The 27,641-nt window shown below is 45.0% G+C and overlaps 1 protein-coding gene and 1 long non-coding RNA gene across 2 annotated transcripts in view; one reads left to right on the top strand and one right to left on the bottom strand.

Annotated features, from left to right (window-relative positions):
- Positions 1 to 27,641, bottom strand: part of LOC138970137 (phospholipid-transporting ATPase ABCA3-like) — a 184,847-nt gene that overhangs the window by 108,542 nt on the left and 48,664 nt on the right. Inside the window, exons 5-6 of the mRNA XM_070342619.1 lie at positions 1,864 to 2,605; positions 145 to 1,538 (exon numbers count right to left, since the gene is read on the bottom strand). Coding sequence (XP_070198720.1) covers positions 145 to 1,538; positions 1,864 to 2,605 — 2,136 coding nt within the window. The remainder of the gene's footprint in view (positions 1 to 144; positions 1,539 to 1,863; positions 2,606 to 27,641) is intronic.
- On the top strand, positions 23,408 to 25,422 carry LOC138970302 (uncharacterized). Its single transcript, XR_011456880.1, has 3 exons — positions 23,408 to 24,037; positions 24,306 to 24,380; positions 25,074 to 25,422. It is a non-coding gene; the product is annotated as an uncharacterized lncRNA (long non-coding RNA).

Below are 27,641 nucleotides of genomic sequence, written 5' to 3'. Positions count from 1 at the left end.
TACTCGCAGTATCGAGGGAAGACCAATGAAATGAACGAGTCTCGATACTCGGAGTATTAAGTCTCGATACTCCCAGTATCGAGACTCAGTCTCGATACTGTGGGCCTTTTGGCGTTCCATAGATATAGAGAGAGACAGAGATACCTTGACCAGCACGCAGTCCTGCTTGCACAACTCCTTGACGTCGCTGCTCGCGATGCGCCGCCTTTCTTCCGCCACGTCTTCGTCTTCCTCCGCGGCGTCCCCCTCTGTGTGCCTCCCTCCCATACACGAACACCCATAGATACAGGAACAGTCACACCGCGACAGCCCCTGCCTCTCAAACTCCAGCGTCAGGAGCAGGAAAACCACACCCTGCACGAACAAGCACAGCAGGTACCTGCCCATGCCGTCCTCTAAGGCCCAGTAGTTCTCCGAGAAGTCGTCACACACCTGGTCGCCACAACCCTTGCTGAAGCCTTTGCAGCACTGACCCTTCTTGACAAGGCACGATTGCGTGTAGTTGGCCAGTTCACACGAGACAAGTTTGACGTAGTTGGTGAAAAGCCTGCTCAACCCAGCGATGAGGTTGTAGGGTGGCAACAAGTAACTGCACACCTGGTCCAGGATGTTGGCCATGCTTTTTTTGGTTGAGGTTTTAGAAGCAGTGAAGACGTACACAACGCCCGGCATGATAACGCCGCTGGCGAGGTTAAGAAAGAAGAGAATGGTCGGGGCGTCGAGCGCCGACTTGAAGAAGAAGTGCGCGAGGTAGGCGAAAGACAGCATGGCCGGACCGTACAGCGCGAAGAGGACGACGACGAGAGCGGGTCCCGAGCCCTCTGTGATGGGCTCAAGGCCAGAGAGGCACAGCACGCCGATGATCACGGCGAAGGTTGGCACGCAGACCGCCAGGTCCCACAGCAGGTTGCCCGTCCAGTACACCAAGGGACTCACCCCGCTCACACGCTGCAAGTGCTTGGAGCCAGCCGCGCGCTCGCTCATGATGGAGAAGATGAAGAGGGGGGAGTGGAAGGCCATGCCGAGCCCCAAAATCATGCACAACATAAGGCCCACAATCCCGTAAGTAAACAGTGTGAGCTGTTCCTTTGAGAACTCGACGTCTATCACCGACGTTTGGGGAAGCGTGTGGAAGACTGGGACGATGTTGACGCTGCTGTTGACTCCCTCCTTGGCTACGGCGTTAAGGACGAAGGCAAAAGCGATGGCTCTGGCGTGGTTCGGGAAGGGGTTGTAGAGCGCTGTGGCCATTACCTCGGAAACTTTTTTCCCCGGCATGAAGGCAGCTCCCACGATGACCTTCCTGGAAAAGTCTACCGGCGAGAAGCCAACGGTCAGTTTGCACAGGTCCTTGAAGCTGCCCACCTCCTTAGCTTTGTGCTGACCGTCGCCAAACTGACCGGCGTACAGCTTGCTCAGGCTGTTGAGAGAGGCTTTGACCCCTGGCGGGGTGACTCGGCCTGGCAGGTCGAAGACGCCGTAAGGCACGGTGGTTTCACAGAACGGGTCAAGGTTGAGCTTCAGCTGCGGGCTTACACCTTAACAAATGAGACATGTGAGATAATACTTAATGTCTATAATGTGCAGAACACTAGCTGGGAAAGAAGTTGGCTTGAGTACATTCAATACCTTCAAACAAAACAAAATACAATTGCTCACCGAATTCTTGACACACACACACACACACACACACACACACACACACACACACACACACACACACACACACACACACACACACACGCGTGCGCGCAAACACACACGCCAACACACACACACACACACACACAAACACACACACAAACACACACACACGCACGTACTACGTACGCAAGCACACATACCACATTAAACCGCGTGTACCTTGTGGAGGACTCCCTTTTGCATCCGCCACGTTTAATTTTTGCTTGGCCACGAGAATGGCCAGCACGGCGAAGACGACAGGCAGCATTATCTGGATGAAGCTGGTGGCAGGACTGCGCCACCAGCAGATCAATTTCTTCACCAGCATTCCCCGCAGCTGGGACAGGCTGAGGTGGAGGCCCGACAGGCGACTGTAGCCCCGGGACAGAGCCAACACGTCCACCACCGCTTTGGCGTTTTGGTTGGCGTCATTGGCCTTCAGATTGACGCCCCTGGCCTTCAGCTTTAGGTCATTGGTCGTCATGGTGACGTCAGCGGCGTGTTGATTGACACCCCTGGCCTTCAGTTTGACGTTAAAGGCCTTCTGCTTAACGTCACTGGCCCCCTGGTTGACGTCGCCGGAGTTCTGGTTGACGTCGCTCCTCTCGTCGTTGTTTACGTTGTTGGACAGCTCCCCAGGTGCATCGATGGAGCTCCCCCTTTCAGTAGCTAAGGTGACCGTGGTGCTTTCTTCCACCTCTTCCTCCTCCTCCCCCTGGTCCCCCTCCTCCGGCACGGCGATGTGGATGCTGCTGGAAGGCGCGGCAATCTCTGCGCTCTCCCCGACCTTGAGGAACACCTCTTCCATGGTCGTGGCGGAGGCGCCAAAGTACGTGATGCCCAGCTCACCCTTGTTCTGCTCGAGGAAGGCGAAGAGGTCGGGGAACTGGGCGGACTGGTCATCGGGCAGCAGGAAAGTCACCTGGTCCAAACAAGATTGTATTCCATTTCAATATGGTACAATCAAACCTGTCTCCAACAACCAACCAAAGGACCGACCAAAATTGCTCGTTATCGACAGGTGGTCGCAATGGAGAGGTGAATCAGTTATACCGGAAAGAACCTTTGTGACCCTCCACCACGGAATGACTCGCTTGTCACCAATAATTACGTCCAGTGGTTGTCACGTATCAATTTTGCGATTTCGTTACATTTCTATAGTCAGTTGTCTACCTACGTATATCACCTAATAAGCTGGAAATGCCTTAAAAGTTGAATAAAACGCATTTGAAGCTCCCTACCCATGCGTTTTTGTGTGAGATTAGCGCCCCGAAAAAAGCCACTTTCACCCAACATTCGCCCTGTATACTTCCAACGGACCCGTCGCTACACACATGAATGGAGAGGTCTTTGTTCCGACTTTCAAACTGTCTAGTTTCTATTGGTAAGACAAAAAATACTTGACCTGTGAGCGGGTTGCTATGGAAAAAGGCCTGGGTAGGTTAAACATTGTTTGGGGCTATTTTTACCAGAACCGAGGTTTTGAGGGTTACCTCATTCACAGGCTTATAACTCAAACTCAAGTTTTTGCTCTTTAGTAACATGGTTTCAACCCTGGGTAGAGCATAAACAATCCTTTAGAAAATAGAGAAATACAAAAATCACACATTGGTGACAAGTGAAGCGACTCATTCCGTGGTGGAGGGTCACATTTTTGGAAATGTCGTCGGGGTGGTCGTAATGGGCAGATCGTCGTTATCAAGAGGTGGTCGTTATCAAGAGGTGGTCGTTATCAAGAGGTGGTCGTTATCAAGAGGTGGTCGTTATCAAGAGGTGGTCGTTATCAAGAGGTATTCGTTATCAAGAGGTAGTCGTTATCAAGATGTAGTCGTTATCACGAAGTGGTCGTTATCAAGGGGTGGTCGTTATCAAGAGCTGGTCGTTATCAAGAGCTGGTCGTTATCAAGAGCTGGTCACCAGAGCAGGGTTGGACCAATGATAATGATAACATGGAAAACAACAGGGAAACGAACTCAAGCGAACATTTATAGATGTTGTTTCTGCCAGGCAAGTGGTTCCGTGTGTTGCAGTGTCACACGTCAACATCATCGGACTGAAGGAATGGCTTCAAGCAATTGGCACAGTACAGTTACGACAATGTTATGGTTGGCCTACAGTCACCACAACAATGAAGGATCGCCTCATCCAAATGAAGTTCATGCAGCGAAAAAAGGTTACTGAAAAGGCAGCAGGCATCGACCAAGAGCTGCCGCCACACACTGCTTTCAGTAATCAAAGTGTTACAAACTGCTTACACACTTTAAACTTCAGAGAAAGACGCCCAGTTCGCAAAACAACATTGACTGCCAACCATCCAGCTGCCCACCGAGCCTAGTGAACTCAACATGTGAGGTGGTTACGTCATCATAAGGCTTAGTTCTTGTTAAAGCCCGTCCTTAATTGAGCCCGTAGTCGACTACACGAAGCTTCGCCAAGTCTTTATACCGAAAACCCGCAGCTACGGCGTGGTACTTTGACCATAGTCTCTGCTTTGACCCCAACATCGCTTCTCAAGTTTTGACATGCGAAGCTTCGCCGTAGCTGAGGGTCACCATGGGTGCACGTTGAGGCCAAAAGTGCCATGCACGGTGATCCACGGTGCACGTTACGAAAAAGCTCCATGCACGGTGCACGCCGGACCTCTGTGCACGGTGCACGCTACGAGAATTTCCCCATTCCCTTGCACGTTACGTCCAAAAAGCACATTCCCGGTGCACGTGGTAAAGCATCGCCCCCCTCGTAGCTCGCAACGAAGTTGGTTTTTTGTAAGAAGAGTGCTTTTCGATTCAAGATGGACGACAAAATCAGACTCTGTTAGGAAACGCTGCTGTTGCTGAACTTTGGTTCGGTTTTGTGTGTTGCATGTGGTTGATTTATTTGTACTTTGTGGTAAAGTACCAATATTATGTTTTGTAAACACAATATTTATGTTTGGACGAGAATGCATGTGAACTTTCTAGTCCTGTCAAAACAAGTTGTTTACCACGTTGTTTTGAGTAGTGGGTTCGTGGCGTTCGCTCGGATTAAGTGCGTCGGCGCTTTTGATGTACGTCACAGAGAACGTCACTGTTCTAGTCCACAGACGGCTTGTATAATGTACTTGTATCATGTTCGGTCTGGAATATTCTCGAGATTGAGTATTTGCTATATAGGCCAGCACGATTTATATGTAAAAAGGCTTCTACTTTGAGTTCTGCTACGATCCGCAGTTGTATGTATGGAATGCTAAATAAATCCTCGAACTCAATTTGACGAGTTGTTTTTTGATGCTGCGAAGACGGGCGACGTAGAATAAAAGAACACAACTATACGTCATTTGAGAACTTGTGTCAATCTCAAGTGTCGTGTAACAATTGGGGGCCAAGCCAAGGATCTACGTTTAACGCCAAGGGTTTTCCAGCAACAAGGACTAGTGTCAAGACAGTCACAGGAGGTAGCCATCAATCGGGTGCATCCTGAGGGATCAGTATTGAGACTACGGAACCGTGGATTCCGTGTGACTGGTGAAGAGTTTGGTAATCGCCGCAGCTCGGTACGGTGAGCAACGCCGGAGTGTATCGGGATTACAGAGGTTAGCTGCCGTTTGGACGAGTTGGACTTCGTCGCGGAGCTACTGAGGTACGTCGTGTACGTATCGGGAGCAGTGTGCGCCGTCACGTTAGACGAGGAGGGTGGCAGCCTGCGTCTACGAAGGTGACCAGCGACGAGAGAAGCATCGGAGGTGCAGTAGAGACTGTGTTCTTTTAGAAGACTACATTCGTCTACGTTCGGGGCTGTGAAAGAATACAGACGAACGCACCGGAAAAGACCAGAATGGCTGAGTTCTGGGGAAAAGGAATTGAACTGGGACTAAAAGGCAAGCAGTTGACGGAGTTCGTCGAGTCCCAGACACGACTGCTGGCGCAGCGTGAAGAAAGACAAGCGCAGCGTGAAGAAAGACAAGCGCAGCGTGAAGAAAGAGAAAGAGAAGCACAGCGTGAAGAAAGGCAAATAGAGCTGAAACGCTCAGAGCTCCAAATAAAAATGGAGATGAAGCGCTTAGAGCTTTAGACAGAAATGGTGCGTGTTCAAAATGAGCACGAGGCACCACGCCTAAGAGATAACCAGCAGCAAATGCTACACAGGGCACCGAAACTTCCAGCATTTGCTGACGGGAAGGACCAGATCGATACTCCATACTTCACCGGAGAAGTTGAGGCCGTCTGCCTGAAGAAGCCCTTGTACGATCTATTAATTGGGAACATTGGGGGTGCGAGACGTCCTGATGACCCTGATTTCGAATGGAGAATGGGCTCAGCTCAGCCTGCTGCTGAGGAGGAAGACCCACTGTCATTCGCGAATGAAGATATCAGCGAACTGTTACGAGATGACAGGGCCACTGTGCATCGCCGCGACCAGCCGCAGGTTGTAAGCGCTGTGACGACCAGAGCCCAGGCGAAGAAGAACAAAACGACTACGCCGCTTAGGGTCACCAACAGTTCTGCAACTACTGTCGTGGACAGGGATAGGCTGATTCAGCTACAGGAAGCTGATTCGACCTCAACAAAGAACAGGAGTCGTCCTGTCAAGAAGACGACTAAGGGCGAAGGCACTGTGCACTTTGAAGTGAAGGCCAAGATCCTGTACAGAGTGTTCCAGCACGCGAGACTCAACGGTGGGAAGCCATTACGTCAAGTTCTGGTGCCTCAACCACTTAGGCGCCAGGTGATGGAGGTGGCCCACGACTCTATTATGGGAGGTCACCTGGGGGTCAAGAAGACATCAAACAGAATCCAGGCTGCGTTTTACTGGCCAGGACTGCATGCAGATGTGACTCGATTCTGCCGATCGTGCGATATTTGCCATAAAACCATACCTCGAGGAAGGGTCCCGAAAGTGCCGTTGCAGAAGATGCCTTTGATCGACCGACCTTTCAAGAGGGTGGCCATTGACCTCATCGGCGAGATCAAATCGCCAAGTGAAGAGGGTCATCGTTGGGTACTGACCCTGGTAGACTATGCAACCAGGTACTCAGAAGCCGTGCCTCTGAAGAAAATTGACACTGAGACTGTTGCCGAGGCACCTGTGGACATTTTCAGCAGAATTGGGGTTCCTGAAAAGATCCTCACAGACCTGGGGACACAGTTTGTCTCTGAATGCATGGAAGAGGTCAACAGGCTGCTGAGCATTCGTCACTTGACTACGACAGCCTATCACCCGATGTGCAATGGGCTGGTCGAAAAATTCAATGCGACGCTGAAGTCCACGCTTAAGAAACTATGCAGTGAGCAGCCAAGGCAGTGGCATCGCTACATTAATGCCTTGCTATTTGCATACAGGGAGGTGCCACAAGAGTCCACTGGATTCTCTCCGTTCGAGCTGATGTACCGTGACGGCTCGTATATAGAGAACTAGAGGAATACCCGGCTTCGCCGGGGTGAATCGCGAGACAAAGACAGACAGCGTGGCGGTTCACCACAATCACCTTTGAAGGCGAAGTCCTGTCAAACGGGTTTGAGAATTTTAGAGCTTATTTCTTAGCCCTATATTATCTGTTGTGGCTTCTCAAATGCCAGAACATACAGACAGACAAAAACCGCTAGACCCCATCACAAACAGAACTCTACAATCCACAGGTTTTTGCACACACACACACACACACACACAAACACACACACACACACACAGAGAAGCCGTATATATATATGTATATCTATATCTATAAATATATAGAGATAGGTGACAGTGTATTTTTCGCGTGGCTATAAATTGATTCTACCTTTTCACTTTGACAGTAAGAACAACTTACGGGTGCAAGGGAAGCGTTCTGGACAGCGCAGTGACATTCTAAAAATAGTAACTTAGAAACGGGAATATGGATTGAAGCCACACGAAGGCGCAAAACACTGGAGAAGATAAGGAAGAGTTACTGGGAATGGTGAATTCGCCGGGGTGAATCGCGAGACAGAGACAGACAGCATGGCGGTTCCCCACAATCACCTTTGAAGGCGAAGTCCTGTCAAACGGGTTTGAGATTTTTAGAGCTTATTTCTTAGCCCTATATTATCTGTTGTGGCTTCTCAAATGCCAGAACATACAGACAGACAAAAGCCGCTAGACCACATCACAAACAGAACTCTACAATACACAGGTTTATGCCCACACACACACACAAACACACAGAGAAGCCGTATATATATATATATGTATATCTATATCTATAAATATACAGAGATAGGTGACAGTGTATTTTTCGCGTGGCTATACATTGATTCGACCTTTTCACTTTGACAGTAAGAACAACTTGAGATTTTTAGAGCTTATTTCTTAGCCCTATATTATCTGCTGTGGCTTCTCAAATGCCAGAACATACAGACAGATGATGATAAAATGATAAAATCGTTTATTTAACGTCACTCTGTAAAAACATTGGCGACATTTGTCTTAGATTAAGAACACACACAGGCACGCACACAAACCTTCCCTTTATGTACAGTGGTTCACCACCCTCCCGCCCCCCGCACACTCTCGCTCATCTAATTAAAAATGGTGTTAAGAGATACTTGGATATAAAATGGTATTTTTAAAAGTTCTGATAAAAATATATAGTAGCTGTATGAGAAGCAATGGCGTCAGCCGCAGCAACGTCTCTTCATATCCAGGGACCAAGCGGGTGCATGTGCATAAGTCCAGCGATAAGTTTGGGACCTTGCCACCCAAGATCTTTATTAAAACTTAAAAGATAGCTTAATTTTTCCTTTGAGGTATTTGGCAGAATATTTCTATTTGAGTTTATAAACTGAGTCAGGGGTTGAAAGTGGCGTGAGTTCAAATCACACTCCAAAGTCAAATGAGCAATGGTGAGGTCGGATTGACAGGTGCATTTAAGCTCTAGAAATTGGTAATTCCCAGCTTCTGCCCTTAGGCGGTTAATCCTTTTTATTACACGTGGGCATGCATTATAGGTGTTCATCTGTTTTGATGGGGCTTCCCGAATAAGCCAGCCAGAGCTTATAGCCTTGTGCATATATTTGTTCCTCCATTCTCTCCAGAGAAGAGAGTCTGTAAGGCTACTGATCTCAGAAGCAGACAATGGCAGATCTACCTCGGAGGCGCCTATGCCTTGGGCAGCTTCTTTAGCGGCTTTGTCCGCTTTCTCGTTGCCAGGCACGTTCACGTGTGCTGGACACCAGACCAGGTTAATCTCGCTTCCTTTTTTTATAATTTTATTTGCCAGCTCCTTTATGGCAATGACAAGATCATGTCTTTTTGATCTTTTGTTAGATCTTAATGCTTCAATGGCTGCTTTGGAGTCAGAGAATATAGCTATCTTTTGAGGATGAGTGTTCTTGAGATTGAGATGAACAAGCGACATGCAGATGGCAAGGAGCTCAGCTGAGAAGATCGAGTTTCTGTTGCACAGTTTAAATTTCCCAGTCATGTCATCGCTGGGGATTACAAAAGCTGCGCCAGCCTTCTTGTCATCCAACACTGACCCGTCTGTGTAAACATGAACATGGCCTTTGTATACAGTATCAATGTGCTCAAGGGCTTGTATCCTGAGTAATAACTGATCATCCTTTGTAGCTGTGCAATATTCTGTGTCAAAATTCATTTCTGTCATTGTCCATGAGGGATCACGAGATATGGGGTTTTGGGCCACATCATTTGGGTCGACACTGATTTCACTAAAGAGTGAAGCATTGAATTGAGCCAGTGAGGAGAAAGTAGTGCCAAAGTGGGCCTTTTTGTTTTGGACATGATTGTAATGCGGTTGTAGCTCCTCTTTTGTTGAGTTTTGCACTGTGTTGGCTCGAACATTGTAATCTGCGCAGCACTTACGCCGCCACATGTCAAGAGGGAGGAATCCTGCTTGGTGGTATACAATGGCCTGCTTTGAATGCCTTGGGTGTCCGAGGGCAAGCCGAAGGGCACGACATTCCGCTGACTGTAGCTTATCAAGCCATTTTCGAGCCGACGAGAAGTAGGCCTCCTGTCCATATGATAGTCTTGATCTTATAAGAGCTCTGGTGATGTTTGTTAGAATAACTGGGCACTTTGCCCATGGTTGGGCAGCCAGTATTTTAAGAAGGTTGATGGTCTTATTTGCTTTGCTTAAAAGATACTTTAAGTGAGCAGTCCATAGTCCATTTGAGGTGAAAAGTACGCCCAGATATTTCACCTGCTGACTGGGTGAGACAACAGATTTATCTAGTGAGAACTGTATCTTTTCTCGATCTTCCAGTTTTCGGTTTGTAAAGACAACGAATACAGTTTTCTCGGCAGAGAGAGTGAAGCCATTCTCCCGCATATAGTTCGCAATGTTATCTATAGCTGTTTGCCACTCTTTAGAGAATTTATGTTCTGTTTTGTAGGTTTTGTTTTGATACTCTTTGCATAGAGCAATATCATCCGCATAAAGCGTCAGTTCGGCTCCATGTGTTTTAATTGTCGATATGTCATGCAGCATAATGCTAAAAAGCAGTGGTGCTATTACTGAGCCCTGTGGCACTCCCATGTCAACTTTGCGAGTGGATGATTTGGCACCTTTATAATCAGTTTGAAAGGATCTGTTCAGTAGAAAGCTTTTTATGTATTGAAACATATTACCACTGATGCCTAATTGCTTCAATTTGAACAACAATCGTTGGTGCCATACCGTATCGTAGGCTTTTTTGATGTCAAAAAAGACAGCAAAGAGAGACTTCTTGCGTGAGAGAGCTTTCTTAATTTTGGAGGACAGTTTTACAATGTGATCCGAGACACCCCTGCCTCGACGGAAACCGGCTTGGCACAGGGGTATTACCTTTTTTCTTTCCATTTCATCTTCTAGTCTGGATTTTAGTATTCTTTCATAGATTTTGCTCAGATGGGAGGTCAGAGATATAGGGCGCCAGTTGGAAGGGTCAGCTCTCGGTTTTCCAGGCTTTAAAATGGGGATCACAACAGCCTCTTTCCAAGCTGAGGGAATCAGGCCAGACTTCCAGCATGTTGAATAACAAGAAGGGCAAAGCCCATACGACTCACATGCTTGACCTCGACCTTTAGGGTAACTAAACCTAGCAATGACATCATACACTAAGAACTGCTTTACACATTTTTCCTACCAAAATACATGTGACCTTGACCCAAGGTCAAGGTCATCCAAGGTCATGCAACACAAAGCTGTTAATTCAAGACATAGGAAGTACAATGGTGCTTATTGGCTCTTTCTACCATGAGATATGGTCACTTTTAGTGGTTCACTACCTTATTTTGGTCACATTTCATAAGGGTCAAAGTGACCTTGACCTTGATCATATGTGACCAAATGTGTCTCATGATGAAAGCATAACATGTGCCCCACATAATTTTTAAGTTTGAAACAGTTATCTTCCATAGTTCAGGGTCAAGGTCACTTCAAAATATGTATACAATCCAACTTTGAAGAGCTCCTGTGACCTTGACCTTGAAGCAAGGTAAACCAAACTGGTATCAAAAGATGGGGCTTACTTTGCCCTATATATCATATGTAGGTGAGGTATTCAATCTCAAAAACTTCAGAGAAAATGGGAAAAATGTGAAAAATAGCTGTTTTTTAGGCAACATTTATGGCCCCTGCGACCTTGACCTTGAAGCAAGGTCAAGATGCTATGTATGTTTTTTGGGGCCTTGTCATCATACACCATCTTGCCAAATTTGGTACTGATAGACTGAATAGTGTCCAAGAAATATCCAACGTTAAAGTTTTCCGGACGTCCGGACGTCCGGACGTCCGGACGTCCGGACGTCCGGACGGACGGACGGACGACTCGGGTGAGTACATAGACTCACTTTTGCTTCGCATGTGAGTCAAAAATCCAGTAAAAGATTTAATCCTTGGTTTGGTAAATGTTGTATGACCTGATAGTTTATTGGATCAGAACCACAGGCGGATCGGACTTTTGTCACCGATGCTATAGCCGTTTTCAGTTCTTGAATGTATAAGGGAGCATTTATTTTTAAGGAAGGGTTGAGTTCTGGGTCGTTTAAGTCCTGTTTATCCTCCCACTTCTTACGGAAGAGTTCCTGCTCACATAACAGTTTATCTGTTTGGCTTGCTGCTGCAAAAATATCTGCAAACAGTTCTGCTTTTTCAGGAAGGCTTTCATATTTTTTTCCTTCGTGTATAAGAGGACGTTCAGCCTGCTTGTGTCTGCATTTGAATTTCCTTATTTTGGTCCAAATTTTTCCAGCATCTCTGTAATCGCTCACTTTGCTGGACATGTTTTCAAAATATTCTTTTTTTGCTTTGTCTATAATTTTGTCACATTGTTCTTCAGTTGATTTCATATTGTTGTGGTTTTGTGCAGACCTGAAGCGATCATACTTCTCTTTTGCAGTTCTTTTTAACCTGATGGCTGTTCTGCATTCTTCTGTCCACCATGGGCTCTGATCAGTTCTACTGGGTCCGATAAAAGGTTTTGTTTTGGGGATTGACAATTCCATTGCATTCAGCAGGTTTGATCTTAGCCGTTTATATTTGTTGTCGATACTTTCTTGGGACTCTGGATTGTCATCCAAGAGGGTATGTGCATCGGCAGACTTAGTGACAGCGTCCTTGAAAACTGCCCAGTCCGCCTTTTTATAATTGTATTTTAAGGCTTTTGGGCCTGGCTCTGTGTGTGGTGATTTCCCAATAATGGATATCGTGATTGGTAAGTGGTCGCTTTTTAATTTATCTGACACAACGCACCAGTCCGTTGTTAATCCGAGAGTGGGACTAACCAAGGTTATGTCAATGGCGGAGGGGTGTTGGTTTGAAATATCGGGTATTCTGGTTGCTGATCCGTCATTTAGTAAGTACACATTTGATTGCGTTATATAGGTGGCAAGGCTCTTTCCCACGGCACATGTCTGATCGGGGAAGTTGGCATCCCACAGGGGGTTTCGGCCATTAACATCTCCTCCGATCACCCAGGTGCGTCTTCCGTCGAGCTCTGGGAGCCAGCTGAAAATCGGGCCTTTGGTAATGTTTCTGTTATATATGTTTAATAAGAAGATGGATGGGCCATCATTCAGCAGAAGTTCAACTAGGTTTGAATGTATTTTTGTGTCGGCCGGAACAGGGGTTGGGTGAACATTGTACTTCAGATTGTCTCTGACATAGGTTACTGTGTACTGGATAGTTTGTGCTCCGCTCGTATCATCAACCTGATAATCTGTGACGGGTGGGTAAAAGAAACCAGATATGAAGGGGAGTTTTCCCGCATGACAGAGTGGGGACTGTATCAATAATACATTGAACATCTTGTTTTAGTTAAGATAATTAATAAGGTACGGTAGAGCAGTGTTAAGGGAACGACAGTTCCACTGCAGTATATTTATTCTTGAATCCATTTCAATCACAGAAGACCTAAAGTCTGTTGTGACCGTTTGATCTGCCCCTCAACTCTCTATGTCATTGTGTTGTCAAGGGGTTGAGACTCTGTTACAGATCTGCCTCCCTGAATGCCGAGAAGAGCGCATTGAGTGGAAAGTATCTTATTTAAGGCTGGTGGAGTTGGATTTTCCTTTGGCTTAAATATTTCAGTATATAGCCCTGTCAGAAGTGTCAGAACATTTTCGGGGCTTTCATTCGTTTTTGCTTCAATAAGTGCAGCTAGGATGCCAGTGACGAATTTGAACACCTCACCGCAGTTCTCGGCGCTCATCATCTTCATCTTTGCATAGCTTTCTTTTAAAATATGTTGTCTGAGGCAGTCTTCGGACTGTGGCTTTGGTGTGTTTTGTGTTTCATCTTCCTCAACAATCATCAACTTTGGTTCATCCATGAACAAGTCATCATAATCGTGTGTGTGGGAAGTTTGAGATTCTGCATCAGCAACCTTTTTCTCATTGTTTGTTGTTGGCTGTTTGTTTGTCTTTGTTTTGTCTGCTGCTTTTGTGGGGGCCTTTTTTACATTGTGTGTTGATTTTAGTTTCTGGGCAACAGTAGACTCATTATTAATAGGGTTTATGTCAGTTCTTTGTCCAGGTCTCTGGAGGGCGATATTTTGCTCTGAAATGGGGTTTTCACTACGAGGGTTGCTTGGTCCGCCTTGATTTCCTGTGCGTATGCGGCTTGTTGTTGGTTCTGGCCAGATAGTGCTATAATCCTGTTTTTCAATCTCAGCCACGAAAGCTGGAGAGGTAGCCAGGTTTCTCTTTGCTTTGCTGGCACCGCGAGGAGCACTTTTCCCCCCTGCCATTTTCAGCACCCAGCACTCATCGACTTCTGAATCAGAGTCATTAGATGTATCTGGGTCTTTCTTTTGTTTTTTCATTATTTCAAACTTTGCTCTTCTTATTGCTTCTGCATATGGGATGTATTTGGCTGCTCGGATTTTGTTTGCTGTTCTTCGGAGCACTAGCTCAGGACAGCCTAAGTAAGCTGCCGAGTGGGGACCGCCACAGTTTAGGCAGTGTTTGTCATTTGGACAGTTGTCAACTGGGTGGTCTTTCTTTTGACCGCATCTTGGGCATTTGTCTTGTCTGGCTTTACATTGTTTGGAGCCATGTCCCAATCTCTGGCACTTAGTACACCTTCTGACTGGGGCCACATAGGGTTCGACAGCAAAGAAGGTTTTCACTATCTTCACTGTATCTGGTAGCGTTTTCTTTAAAAAAGTGATTTTGACAGCTTGAGTAAGTTCCCCCTTCTGGTTTTTTAACCGCTGAAGAGATTTTACTTTCTCAAGAGATTGTTGAAGTTTATCAAGGTCTTCAGAGAGTGGGATGGGTCTGATGACACCTTCCGTTGTTGCCTCTGGTATAGTGCATCTTATTTGCACTTGAGCGAGACTGGTGAGATTGGCAAGTTTATGTTGTTGTTTTTCATTGCAGCAGGCAATCAAGAATTTGCCCGAGGGCAGAGGTCGTACACCTTCTATCTGACCGACCGCGTCAACCAAAACACGACACTGGAGTGATGGCCCAAGTTTCGAGAACATGGCTGGACCTGTAGCCGCGTTGGTGAGAATGACTGGGTATTGTGCAAAGGTTGGAGGAAGACTTGGTGTCACCTTTTTTGACTTTGTGTGTCTAGGGGGCCCAGTTTTGACTGGTTGTGAGACTTTTGACTGTTCCTGAGGCAGAGCCTGTTCGGCATCACTGTTAGCAATGTGTGCTTTTTTCTTTCGCTGACGGCGGCGTTGAGTTTTAAAAATGTCACCGCCTTCTGTGCTTTGGGAAGGTGAAATGTTCCCGTCTTCTGAGGGCACTGCTGCGTTGTGGTTATTGATACTGGCGTCAGCGTCAGAGTGGTTGTTTGAGCTCTCTTTTGTCTTTTTTGAGCTTGTTGGAGAGAAGCTGTCGGAATCTCTTAACCTTTTTCGGGGTGTGCAACACAATGTGCTGTCCATAGATTCAGCAGGGGTAGAGGTAGCCAAAGGTGGTTTGTCGCTTATGACAAAGGTGGCAGTGGCCATTGTGAGGGCCTTTTGGTGTTCAAATGCAGTGAGGAGTACTCAGAGAGCAGTGTGTTTGTGTGTAGTTGTGAGCGACCTTGGTAGAGGATCCTCTAAAAGCGAAATGACTAGAAAATGAGCTTTGGTATGAGCAGGCGTCTCGCACTGTTAAAAGAAAAAAGAAGGGATGACAAAAGCGTCCCTTGACAAAGAGTGAGCTGAAGCTCACCCTCTAGTGACTTTCACTTCTCTCCCGAGAATCACGAGGACTCCTGCAGGGCGAGTGGAAAAGCCACCAAGGGCAGTTAAAAAAGCCCTCTCTGGGTCTATGCCAAGAGAGCTGTGTCGTGTGTTAAAACACACACAAAATGTGATTGTCCCCCTTTACCATCAGGAATTCGGGAAGAAATCGTATTTTGAGCACTGACTTGGCTATGTAAGCTCGAGGTACGTTAAAGCAGTCGCTATGTAATCAGCATGTCTGCTTGTGAAAGACGCACTCTACGGGCCAGCAACTGCAGTGAATTACTCGTGCTGAGTCGTGATACAGACAGACAAAAGCCGCTAGACCACATCACAAACAGAACTCTACAATACACAGGTTTTTGCCCACACACACACACAAACACACATACACACAGAGAAGCCGTATATATATATGTATATCTATATCTATAAATATATAGAGATAGGTGAGAGTGTATTTTTCGCGTGGCTATAAATTGATTCGACCTTTTCACTTTGACAGTAAGAAGAACTTACGGGTGCAAGGGAAGCGTTCTGGGCAGCGCAGTGACATTCTAAAAATAGTAACTTAGAAACGGGAATATGGATTGAAGCCACACGAAGGAAGGGAGATAAACGGAAAACACTGGAGAAGATAAGGAAGAGTTACTTGTAATGGTGAAATGAACACAAAAACCAAAATCGGTTCAGCGCTGCGCGCTGAGAGCACGTGTTGAAATATCTCATCGATGATATTGTGTCCGGGGTGTAGCTGAATACGGTGTCCAAATTTAAAAAAAGATCCACCGAGAACTTTGGCGTTGTGATGTGGTGTAGCGGCTTTGGTGTGTCGGTATGGGGGCCCGGGTAGCTGAGGTGGAACCAAAATCGGTTCAGCGCTGCGCGCTGAGAGCACGTGTTGAAATATCGACCAGGTTGTGTCCTGTCCCGGGTGTACCTGAATATGCCCACCAAATTTGAAGCAGATCCATCGAGAACTTTGCCCGTGCATCGCGAACTCACACACAGACACACAGACAGACACAAGTCGTATATATATATAGATACTACATGGCTTGCTGTGTCGTACCAGATTTACACGAGTTTTTTTTTTTAAATATTGAACTGCGAGCGAAAGCGAGCTGTTCACTATTTGAAAAAGCAACGAGTGTAAATCTGGTACGGAACAGCAAGCCATGTAGTATTCTGTTTATCATACATACTGTACTTACGTGTATTTTACTGAAAGTGTCCTGCATTCGAGGCAGCTAAATTGAAGACGCTTGTTTTAGAACCTCGATCTCTTCTAAAGCCTCGTGCAAGCTATTACGTCAAAGCAAAGAAACGTCACTCTGAAAGTGTGGCGTGACGTGTTAGTTCTAAAGATTCATCGAGGGTAATTAGCGAGCGCAATTTGTGTTTCTATAATGACGTTTGTCTCGGTGACTTTGGCATCATAAGCAGTGGAAAAACAGGTCCCTGCCAGACTTGCTTGACATGACCTCATTTACATGATATACACACGTGTGATTTGAACGATTATTATCTCACTGGTGTCTCTCTCACGTATGTAGGATAAAATGTAGTTGTATCATGTTCGGTCTGGGATATTCTCGAGATTGAGTATTTGCTATATAGGCCAGCACGATTTGTATGTAAAAAGGCTTCTACTTTGAGTTCTGCTACGATCTGCAGTTGTATGTATGGAATGCTAAATATATCCTCGAACTCAATTTGACGAGTTGTTTTCTGATGCTGCGAAGACGGACGACGTAGAATAAAAGAACACAACTATACGACGTTTGAGAACTTGTGGCAATCTCAAGTGTCGTGTAACAGACTCAATACCGTAGTGCAGAATGAATTTATCGACTTTGGTTGACCCAAAGTACAAGAACTAACCTCCTACCTGTATTATTTCATACTGCGATGCATTGACATGTTGAATGAAACTCGAAATCCCAGAGCTCACGCCAACTGGTCCCGGCCGTGCTCAGTAAACGAAATAGAACACATAACTATGTGTTACAATTAACTTACATGATCATACGTAAAGTACAATTTGTGACGTAAATTACTCAGAAAGAAGCACACCACGCGCTGGTCGAGACTACGCGCATGCGCTTTCTGGCTAATAAGATTTGAAACGCCAAGACATGAAAATATAACTCTCTTTTCCGCCATAGTGCCTTCCCTTGGACTGCGACGAAGTCTAGTTCCGGTAGCTTCGCGAAGTGAGCTACGCGTAGTCGACTTCGTCCAATTAGGGTGTTACGCATGGCCGGACTAGGGGGGGGGGGGTTACTGGGGTTGCGCAACCCCCCCCCCCCCTCGCTTAGGCATGTACCTACCAAACGCTTTTTAAAAAAACATTTTTTTTATTGTGGTGGACGGGGGGGGGGGGGGGGGGGTTGCATCTGGATCATCATGAAATCCGAAGAGAAATCGCACCTCTCACCCCCTCCAAAAAAAAATCATGCTGTCGAATTTACCTTTTTCGTTCAAGGAGAGGCTTCCTTTCCCTCCAGAAACATTAAAAAAAACGTTCAGCTTCAAGGGGGCAAGCCCCCTTGCAACTCCACCCCCCCTAGTACTTACCTAGTCCGGCCCTGACAGGGGGGGGGGGGGCTGGGTTCCGGAACCCCACCCCCCCCCCTGGCCATCCGATATGTACCTCTCAGAGAAAAGAAAAATGAATATGTGGACTTTTTAAGCTCTTCCCCCAACTCCCTTAGTTTATTTCACTAAAGTATAGTGTCGTTGCTCACCATACAACATCTCTCATACCACTTCTCCTTTGTATTCCAGATGTTGTAATCATTGCTTGTTTGCTTGAATTTAAGTATTCAAAGTAAAGAGTCCTGTCAGGTTTATTTACCAGGCATGTATGTCTTTGGGATTATGGCAGGTTTCACAGTATTGTGTTCAACAATTTACTATTTACACACTCAAATTCTACAAAATAAATGTTGGCACACAATTCAAAGGACATGTTTTTCCAACAAAGTGAGTTTGTTACAACTAAAAACAGTAATTTTTTTTTATAGTCCTGGTCCTTATTTATATCTAAAAACCAGGCGCAAAGCGGCATACCCTGAAAACTCCAAAAAAGCAATATGGTCATCCTGTGCATGCATATAGCTCATATAGCCAAAACCATTGAAGATAGAAAGACATTTATTGAACAAAATATGTGCAACACACCATCCTTAACAAGTTTTGTTATTATATGTATATCAAAATATTGATCCCCAAATGAATGGTTTGAAAAAAGACGACTTCCGGCAGACTTAGACCGTTTTGAAGGCAAAAAGCGGTTTTTTTTTTAAACCATTCCATGGCTATCAATATTTTCATATACATGTAAGAACAAAACGTGTTAAGACTGGTGTTTTGCATCTAGTTTGTTCAATAAATTTCTTTCTATCTTCAACGGTTTGGGCTAGATGAGGTAACAAGAGAAGGATATGGGCATTGGAATTACGTCAACATTTCGAGCATTGTCACAGATGAAACATTTACTGCAGGGTGCTCCTGATTAACAAACCGAGCAAAACTGTGAAAATTATTGAAGAGAAGACATGTCTGAACAGTTTATAAAGAGACAAGTTTGCAATCATTTGTGAACACCATTATTGTATGGAGGAGTAACTACCCCCTAAGAAGGTATTTCTGTCCGTCAACCACGTGAGCGATCGCCACAAATCGAGGCATCACTCGCATTTCAGTTTGGACACACCGGCTGATTGCAAATGCACAGTGCATGTTTCAACACTGAAACGTGACGATTGAGCGTCAAAATAGTGTCTTAAAACAGTCGAAAATGGAGTTAAATGTGACTTCAACACTCAGTGGCGATCGCTAGAGTAGCGATTGTTACTAGACGGACACTAGAAAACCTCAGAAAATGTAATTACTTTGCGATTTTCTTACATGAAAAACTTTTGCGGTCTTTTTCTGTCGAGCGGGACCGTTAACATAAAACACCGTGACGTCACTTCCTCCCCAAACGGTTCGTTTTTGAATGAAAAGAAAAATGTGGCGATCGCTACATTGTTTAGACGGATTGGATCGCAACTTTGAAACTCGGGTCACCGTGCGTCGATCAAGGGCAAATTGACCTCGGCAACATTATAACTCACTTCAAGGGTGCACAAACTTGTATTTACAGTATACAAAAATAGGTAAACTTGTGTTTTTGTCCCGTGAAATCACAATTAGTTTTGATGCTCTTGACATCGCTATGCCGACGGACAGATCCGAATCCCCATACATTTTTTTTGCGGAGCTAGTATAAGTTAGAATTTGTGTTATGGATATCGATTGTTGTTGAAAAACAATCATTTCAATGTGTTCTGGCACTCTCAACCACCACATCATTGATACTTGTGCATGTGTGTGTTGGAATTTGGTTCTTTGTTTAGCGATGCTGTGGCAAAAGTAAATTCATCTGTCCGTAATTTGACGATCGCCACCATTCACACACACATAAATAAACACATGATCAAAAATTTCAACTTTTATTTTCAAAAAAGTATTTAAACAACAACTAGTTTGCATGTTAATACAACAAATAAAGCAGATTCTCACAGATATGGATTTAAAAGACTAAGCAAATCTGAGACTATCAAAATGGCCGAATAACATGAAACCTGCCTTATTCCACTGAACCACTATGGTAAATGTAAAATGAATATCTGAAGTATTTTGTTACTGTTGAAAATGTGTAATTTTGATTCCCAGTTGCAAGGAAAGACCAAAAAATGACCTCACAAATGCAAAATTGTCTCTGCTTCTGGGAGGCTTTGCCCCCCAGATCCCCCCAGCGGGGCATGGCCCCTGCACCCCACCGGGGCCTCGGCGGCCCCTGGACCGCTGCCTTCAGTTGGAACCCCCCCCCCCCCTCCCCTCAAACGAACTTGGTCCGGCCCTATCCGTAGCTTTTGGGTACGCGTCGCAGTGTTAGCAGTGTACGACCTCCCACAGTCCAATGGTACGCGTCGCAGTGTTAGCAGTGTACGACCTCCCACAGTCCAATGGTACGCGTCGCAGTGTTATCAGTGTACGATCTCCCACAGTCCAATGGTACGCGTCGCAGTGTTATCAGTGTACGACCTTCCACAGTCCAATGGTACGCGTCGCAGTGTTAGCAGTGTACGACCTCCCACAGTCCAATGGTACGCGTCGCAGTGTTAGCAGTGTACTTCCTCCCACAGTCCAATGGTACGCGTCACAGTGTTAGCAGTGTACGACCTCCCACAGTCCAATGGTACGCGTCGCAGTGTTAGCAGTGTACGACCTCCCACAGTCCAATGGTACGCGTCACAGTGTTAGCAGTGTACGATCCCCCACAGTCCAATGGTACGCGTCGCAGTGTTATAGCAGTGTACGACCTCCCACAGTCCAATGGTACGCGTCGCAGTGTTAGCAGTGTACGATCCCCCACAGTCCAATGGTACGCGTCGCAGTGTTAGCAGTGTACGACCTCCCACAGTACAATGGTACGCGTCACAGTGTTAGCAGTGTACGATCTCCCACAGTCCAATGGTACGCGTCGCAGTGTTAGCAGTGTACGACCTGCCACAGTCCAATGGTACGCGTCGCAGTGTTAGCAGTGTACGACCCCCCACAGTCCAATGGTACGCGTCGCAGTGTTAGCAGTGTACGACCTCCCACAGTCCAATGGTACGCGTCGCAGTGTTAGCAGTGTACGACCCCCCACAGTCCAATGGTACACGTCGCAGTGTTAGCAGTGTACGACCCCCCACAGTCCAATGGTACGCGTCGCAGTGTTAGCAGTGTACGACCCCCCCCCCCCCCACAGTCCAATAGTACGCGTCGCAGTGTTATCAGTGTACGACCTTCCACAGTCCAATGGTACGCGTCGCAGTGTTAGCAGTGTACGACCCCCCACAGTCCAATGGTACGCGTCGCAGTGTTATCAGTGTACGACCTTCCACAGTCCAATGGTACGCGTCGCAGTGTTAGCAGTGTACGACCTCCCACAGTCCAATGGTACACGTCGGAGTGTTAGCAGTGTACGACCTCACACAGTCCAATGGTACGCGTCGCAGTGTTAGCAGTGTACGACCTGCCACAGTCCAATGGTATGCGTCATAGTGTTAGCAGTGTACAACCTCCCACAGTCCAATGGTACGCGTCGCAGTGTTAGCAGTGTACGACCTCCCACAGTCCAATGGTACGCGTCGCAGTGTTAGCAGTGTACGACCTCCCACAGTCCAATGGTACACGTCGCAGTGTTAGCAGTGTACGACCTCCCACAGTCCAATGGTACACGTCGCAGTGTTAACAGTGTACGACCTTCCACAATCCAATGGTACGGATGCCGCGAATTGCTGTTACAGCCTGTTTTATGTACGGAAGCCGGTAGGCTTTTTGTTGTTGTTAAATAATTATATTGCAACAAAATTATGACATTTTCCGATAATTGGACGAGTTTCAATACACATTGGCTAAGCACCTGTGTGCTTAATGGAAATGTCGCTTGTATTTATCAAAACTAAATTTCAATTGTTATTCCTGCAAACCATCACACAAACATGCGTGCCTCTCTGTGCCTCTGTGAGTATGCGTGTTGCTGCTTTCATAGTTCAGGATGGATTACAAGTTAGCTGTGTTAGGGTGCAAGCGTTTAGAAAATTGACCCCCCCCCCCCACACACACACACAAACACACCCCCCCCCCCTACCTGTCAAATTCCCTCAGCATCTGTGAACCATTCCGTTCCCTCAGATAATCACCAGAAACAAAATCCTTCGCATCCCAAAGATCAGGACGAAAACATTAGCGAAACACTTTAGATATCAGATACCGACTTTATGGAATGCGCTTCAAAATCATATTTGCAGAGAGAGAGAGAGAGAGAGAGAGAGAGAGAGAGAGAGAGAGAGAGAGAGAGAGAGAGAGAGAGAGAGAGAGAGAGAGAGAGAGAGAGAGAGAGAGAGAGAGAGGGAGAGAGAGAGAGAGAGGGTGGAGAGAGAGAGAGAGAGAGAGAGAGAGCATGTATTCTTATTGTAATTAGTCAGAAATGTAATTATTGACTGAACTTATTCTTATCGCTATGAGGGGTTAGTTTGCTTGTGTGTGTGATTAAAAGTTGACGAGAGCGGGCGGGGGAGGGGGTGAAGGGGGGGGGGGGGGGGGAGGTTGGTGGGTTGGGATTGCGCCGGGGCACTAAAGTTCGGCCATGACCTAGGCAAAATAACTTGCACAGCCGCAGAAACAAGAAAATGGAAATCTTTTATGAAATGATTGGGAGCCACGCAAATTTGACCTCTTGAACTATTTTTTTCAGCAAAACGATTGAGATATTCTGCGTATAAAAGTCGAACTCACGTTTAGCTAACGCTCTACATACATTGTAACATTGAAGAAATAAAGAAAACAACAAAGAATACACATAATCTGCTGAGGTGAAAAGAGCTGAGTGACGATTATGAGTTGGCCGAAGCGGTGAGAGAGAGACTGAGAGAGAGCGAGAGAGAGAGAGAGAGAGAGAGAGAGAGAGAGAGAGAGAGAGAGAGAGAGAGAGAGAAAACAAGAACAAGAACAAGAACAAGAACAATTCTTTATTTTACGAGGGTAATAGAGTAAGCCATGATCTGCTTTTTTACATCTGGCCCTCGCCCTAAAGAGGGACTAGTCTAAAATTGCTAAAGAATAAGCAAGTAAAGAAAACTACGGCTACATGATTATAATAAAATGAAAGTAAGAACATATCATCAATTTGCATACAGTACATTGCTTAAATGAAAAATGTAAGTTCATTTGACATGAGTTAAGAATTGGCCAGGGCATCGCAGAGAGTTTGCACGAGTGAATGCCCTTGGTACTCTCTAGCGCGCAAAAACAAGGGAGTCGCATTCGGTGTGACTGGTGAGTTCCGGTGCACACTTTTCCAACGCTTTGAAGCAGCCACAACCTTTGCGATCGGTCTCATTGTACAAGAAAATGGATACAACCCCGAAATTACGAGGATCACGGGGTGCACAGTACTGCTGCGTGTGCTCGAATTACAGAGGAAAAGTTGTTGATGGCCGAAACATCTTGTTGCATCGTTTTCCGGCTGATCCGAAGATAGCGACTCAGCGAGTGTGTGGAGAAAGCGAGTTTCCCTTGTACGAAAGGATTTCGACCCAAATCCAAACCACCGGCTTTGTTCAGATCACTTTGTGGGACGCAGTGGGCCTACAAAGTTGGCAACAATACCCTCACTGTTTCTTTCAAGGGAAATCAAGACCTCTGTGGTAAGTTATGAGGATATTTTTTTCCGTTTCTGTCCCGCATTGCGGCATTCTCTTGCATGCTCACTGTCCCTCATTTGCTGATTTAGGATGGGTAGCATGTTATGAAAATATGAAGTTGCAAACTTCTAATTTTGGGACGGTGGGGGTGAAACAAAAATTAAATTGGAATGGCTCAAAAGTTAATGATACTCTCTTCGGTGTTTGTGAAATAATTCTTGTGGTCAACCTTTGCCGCTTTTTGCTGGAAGTAGTATCAGTGTTTGTGGAGTACAGTTACTGGAGTAGGCATGCAATCTCCCAAAGTAGTGTGTGTGTGGTTCATTCTGTCGAAATGTTTACAATTGTCAATGTTTGATATTGAATATTTATATGTTTTTGTTTTGTTTTTGTTTTTTAAAGGTTTGTGGTGCTGACCAGGATACTTTTCTGACGCCTGGATCAAGTTCAACATCTATCAACCGACGCAGTAGAAAACGGGTAAGTTTGAAGCTATCTAAAACTTTGTGTACATTATTTCTTAGAATAGGGGTGGGGCTTTTTGATAACATGTAGGCATTGATTATGAAAATGTGTCCAACATACTTGAAAGTTGGATATTAAAAAAGAAGAGGATAGACAATAAGTGAATAACTAACTTTAAGCTTAGTTATCTTCCTTTGTATTGCAAGTGTTAGAGAGATGTAATTGTTAGGATTTACATGTATTTTCTTCTGTTATATTTTACCCAAAAAATTCTTTTCTCCAGGATAAACCTTGCAGCAGTGCGCAACAGGCTGATGACGTGGAGAATGTTGTCGTGACTGATGATCTGGCTGTAGAGGTAAGCAGGCTTGTAATATAGTTTTGTTTTATATCCAGGTTTCCCAATTGCTTCGTTTCCGGCCGATGCGCACAAAAAATATTGGCGGTCTTGAAGTGTCGTCTGCGCAATGATCGCGGCGGCTTTCTTGACCGCCGAGGACGACCACGCACCTCGTGAGACGTCATTCGGTAGACCTCAATATGTGTGTTGTCGTTGTGGGGGGAGGAGGAGGTGGGGGTATTTTCTCTTCCTGTGGATTTCAGAACTAGTTAAGGGTCTTTGCTCCAGTACATATTTGGGAGTTTCAAAATTGAAGGGGGTTGGGCATGAGTAGGGAGTGTTGTCTTGAGTCACTAGAAAGTAGAATGGCTAAGTGTTGAATGAAGTTTAAGAAACAAATCATTTGTTTCCTTTAAGTTTAAGCTTACTTCACACTGTCAGTTGAAAGTTCAATAGATTTACAGTATTTCTTGGTACGCTTAAAAGATAAGTGCATAAAAAATTGTTGTACCGTAAAGTACATTGTATACGCCCAGTATCGAGTAAACGCCCACGCCCTACTTTTGGTCAAATTCTGGTAGTTTACGGTAATAATATATAGTAGTAGGTTATGTTCAGTCACAGATACAAAGACCTATCATCTTGCATTTCTTTCTAAAGCCATTTGCCCGATTTAAGAAATAAGAAAATATTGAATTCCTCTATTTTCAGGAGGACAACATGTCTCCAACCAGCCCTGGTCCCCATTTCATCGCCCATACTTCGCCTGCTGTGTCCTCTGTCCTACTTCACGACTACTTTGGCCCACTGACTACAGCTGATTTACCAACCAGAGTAGCAGTCTCAACAAGTGTATGTGAGCTTGATATGGAAGACTGCTCTACTGCAAACATCTCAACCCAGATAAGTGTTGCAAGGCCCAGTATGAAGGAAGCAGGAGTCAACACAGTGTATCAAAGGTCTTCAGATAAGTGTGTGCAGACAAACATTGAGCATGTGAACAGTTCAACCCAGTGCTGTCTACCAACTTTAGTGTTTGAGGACATCATGGACAACAAGGCCAAGGATTCACTTCAATTTTTGATGAATACCAATTTCAATTCACCAAGAGTCCTGTAACCTAGTATGTTTCATCGTTTGTTATATCATATATATATATATATACTCCACTCATAAGATGATTGATTTTTTCTGCTGAAGATTTTTTTTCGAGGATACTGAAAACTTTTCCGCTGAAATTAGCTGTTCCGAGGACAATTCCCATGCCTTACAGTATTACATTACAAAAAGTAACAGTAACCTGTACAAACTACAAGGCTTGTAAAAATCAATCCAAGAAGGCTTTAGGTCGGGACCAACACCTTGATTGATGTTATCAGAGGTGTGACCTTAAACGGTAGTGACGTTAACCGGGGAGTACTGTAAATCTTACATTTTCTTAAAGGTACTGAACTTGTCAAATCCAGTTGCACAGAGCCCCTGGGGCTTTTAGTCATACCTCAGGCAGCTATTCGTTAGAAGAACTACCAAGTTTCATTGACTTGCACCCCAAGAGTCAAGAACTGCAATTTTTTTTACGAATTAATTTCGTACTCAGACCCGGCTGGTCTTGACCTATTTTTGGATCTAAATTTAGATCAGGTAGATCACCACATCATGCACAAAAAGACACGTCACTAGCAAACTATGTCAGACGTCATCATGAGTTTGTGTAAAACAAAATGGATGCCGGAATCACTCAGTTGAATCGAACTCCGACCAAACACCACGTAATAACTAGGTTAATTTATGCACTCCCGTGAACAAGAAACTGTCGAGCTTCACAGATGTCGTCGTTGGGTAGTTTTGGGTTTGTTTTACTACCATAGGAGGATTTTTGACTAAATGTTTTAACGTAGAGCGGGGAATCGAGACGAGGGTCGTGGTGTATGTGCGTGTGTGTGTGTGTGTGTGTGTGTGTGTGTGTGTGTGTAGAGCGATTTAGACTAAACTACTGGACCGATCTTAATGAAATTTGACATGAGAGTTCCTGGGTATGATATCCCCAGACATTTTTTTCAGTTTTTTGATAAATGTATTTGATGACGTCATATCAGGCTTTTCGTGAAAGTTGAGGCGGCACTGTCACGCTCTCATTTTTCAACCAAATTGGTTGAAATTTTGGTCAAGTAATTTTCGACAAAGCCCAGACTTCGGTATTGCATTACAGTTTGGTGGCTTAAAAATTAATTGATGACTTTGGTCATTAAAAATCTGAAAATTGTAAAAAAAAAAAAAATTGTTTTTATAAAACGATCCAAATTTACGTTCATCGTATTGTCCATCATTTTCTGATTCCAAAAACATATAAATATGTTATATTTGGATTAAAAACAAGCTCTAAAAATTAAAAATTAAAAAATTATTATCAAAATTAAATTTTCGAAATCAATTTAAAAACACTTTCATCTTATTCCTTGTCGGTTCCTGATTCCAAAAACATATAGATATGATATGTTTGGAATAAAAACACGCTCAGAAAGTTAAAACGAAGAGAGGTACAGAAAAGCGTGCTATCCTTCTCAGCGCAACTACTACCCAGCTCTTCTTGTCAATTTCACAAAAACAAACAGATAATGACGTCATTTTAAGTGGCACAAACATGTACATGAATGCCTTCCCTTTCGAATGATTTACAGTTATATAATTTCTGTCAAGCGGTTTAAGTTTTATGTCCGTTTTATGAACCCAACCCTCAAAACAAGAATAGTAACGCCTAAGAAGGAAAACATACACACAAACCAACGTTTTTCTCACCGGTGGTTTGGAATATTGCCCCAAAACGTTCGATTTAGTGTTGTGGTGTTAAAATCTATCAGAAAAAAGTGTTTGCTAACGTGACGCCAAAAAGTAACCAAAACGGTCCTTAGCCGACTGACTAATAATTTGTGGTCGCAGAAGGTTTGATGACCACAAAACAGGCATTCGCGGAGTTTGTGTCAAAAAGTTGATTTTTTTTAATGAAAACATCGGAGTAATGGGATAAAAAGCTTACACACCTCGTCCTGAATATCGTGCATATTTTCCCTCGGGTCGATTTACAGGTATTACCTCGCCGAGGCTCCGTAATACCTGAAAATCGACCCTAGGGAAAATATGCACGATATTCAGTACTCGGAGTGTGTAACCTATATTTATTTCCTTGTTAGCTCAGTGGATATTTTGTGTAGTGATTGATCTTCTCCGGCAAACATTTTCATGATGTGACCTTTAAGTTTGACCCAAACCAACCCCATTTCT

This window comes from Littorina saxatilis, linkage group LG7, assembly GCF_037325665.1.
Source record: "Littorina saxatilis isolate snail1 linkage group LG7, US_GU_Lsax_2.0, whole genome shotgun sequence".
In the NCBI taxonomy this organism is placed as follows: domain Eukaryota; kingdom Metazoa; phylum Mollusca; class Gastropoda; order Littorinimorpha; family Littorinidae; genus Littorina; species Littorina saxatilis.
Note: the sequence above shows the minus strand (reverse complement) of the source record. Positions and strands in the feature narration are given on the sequence as shown.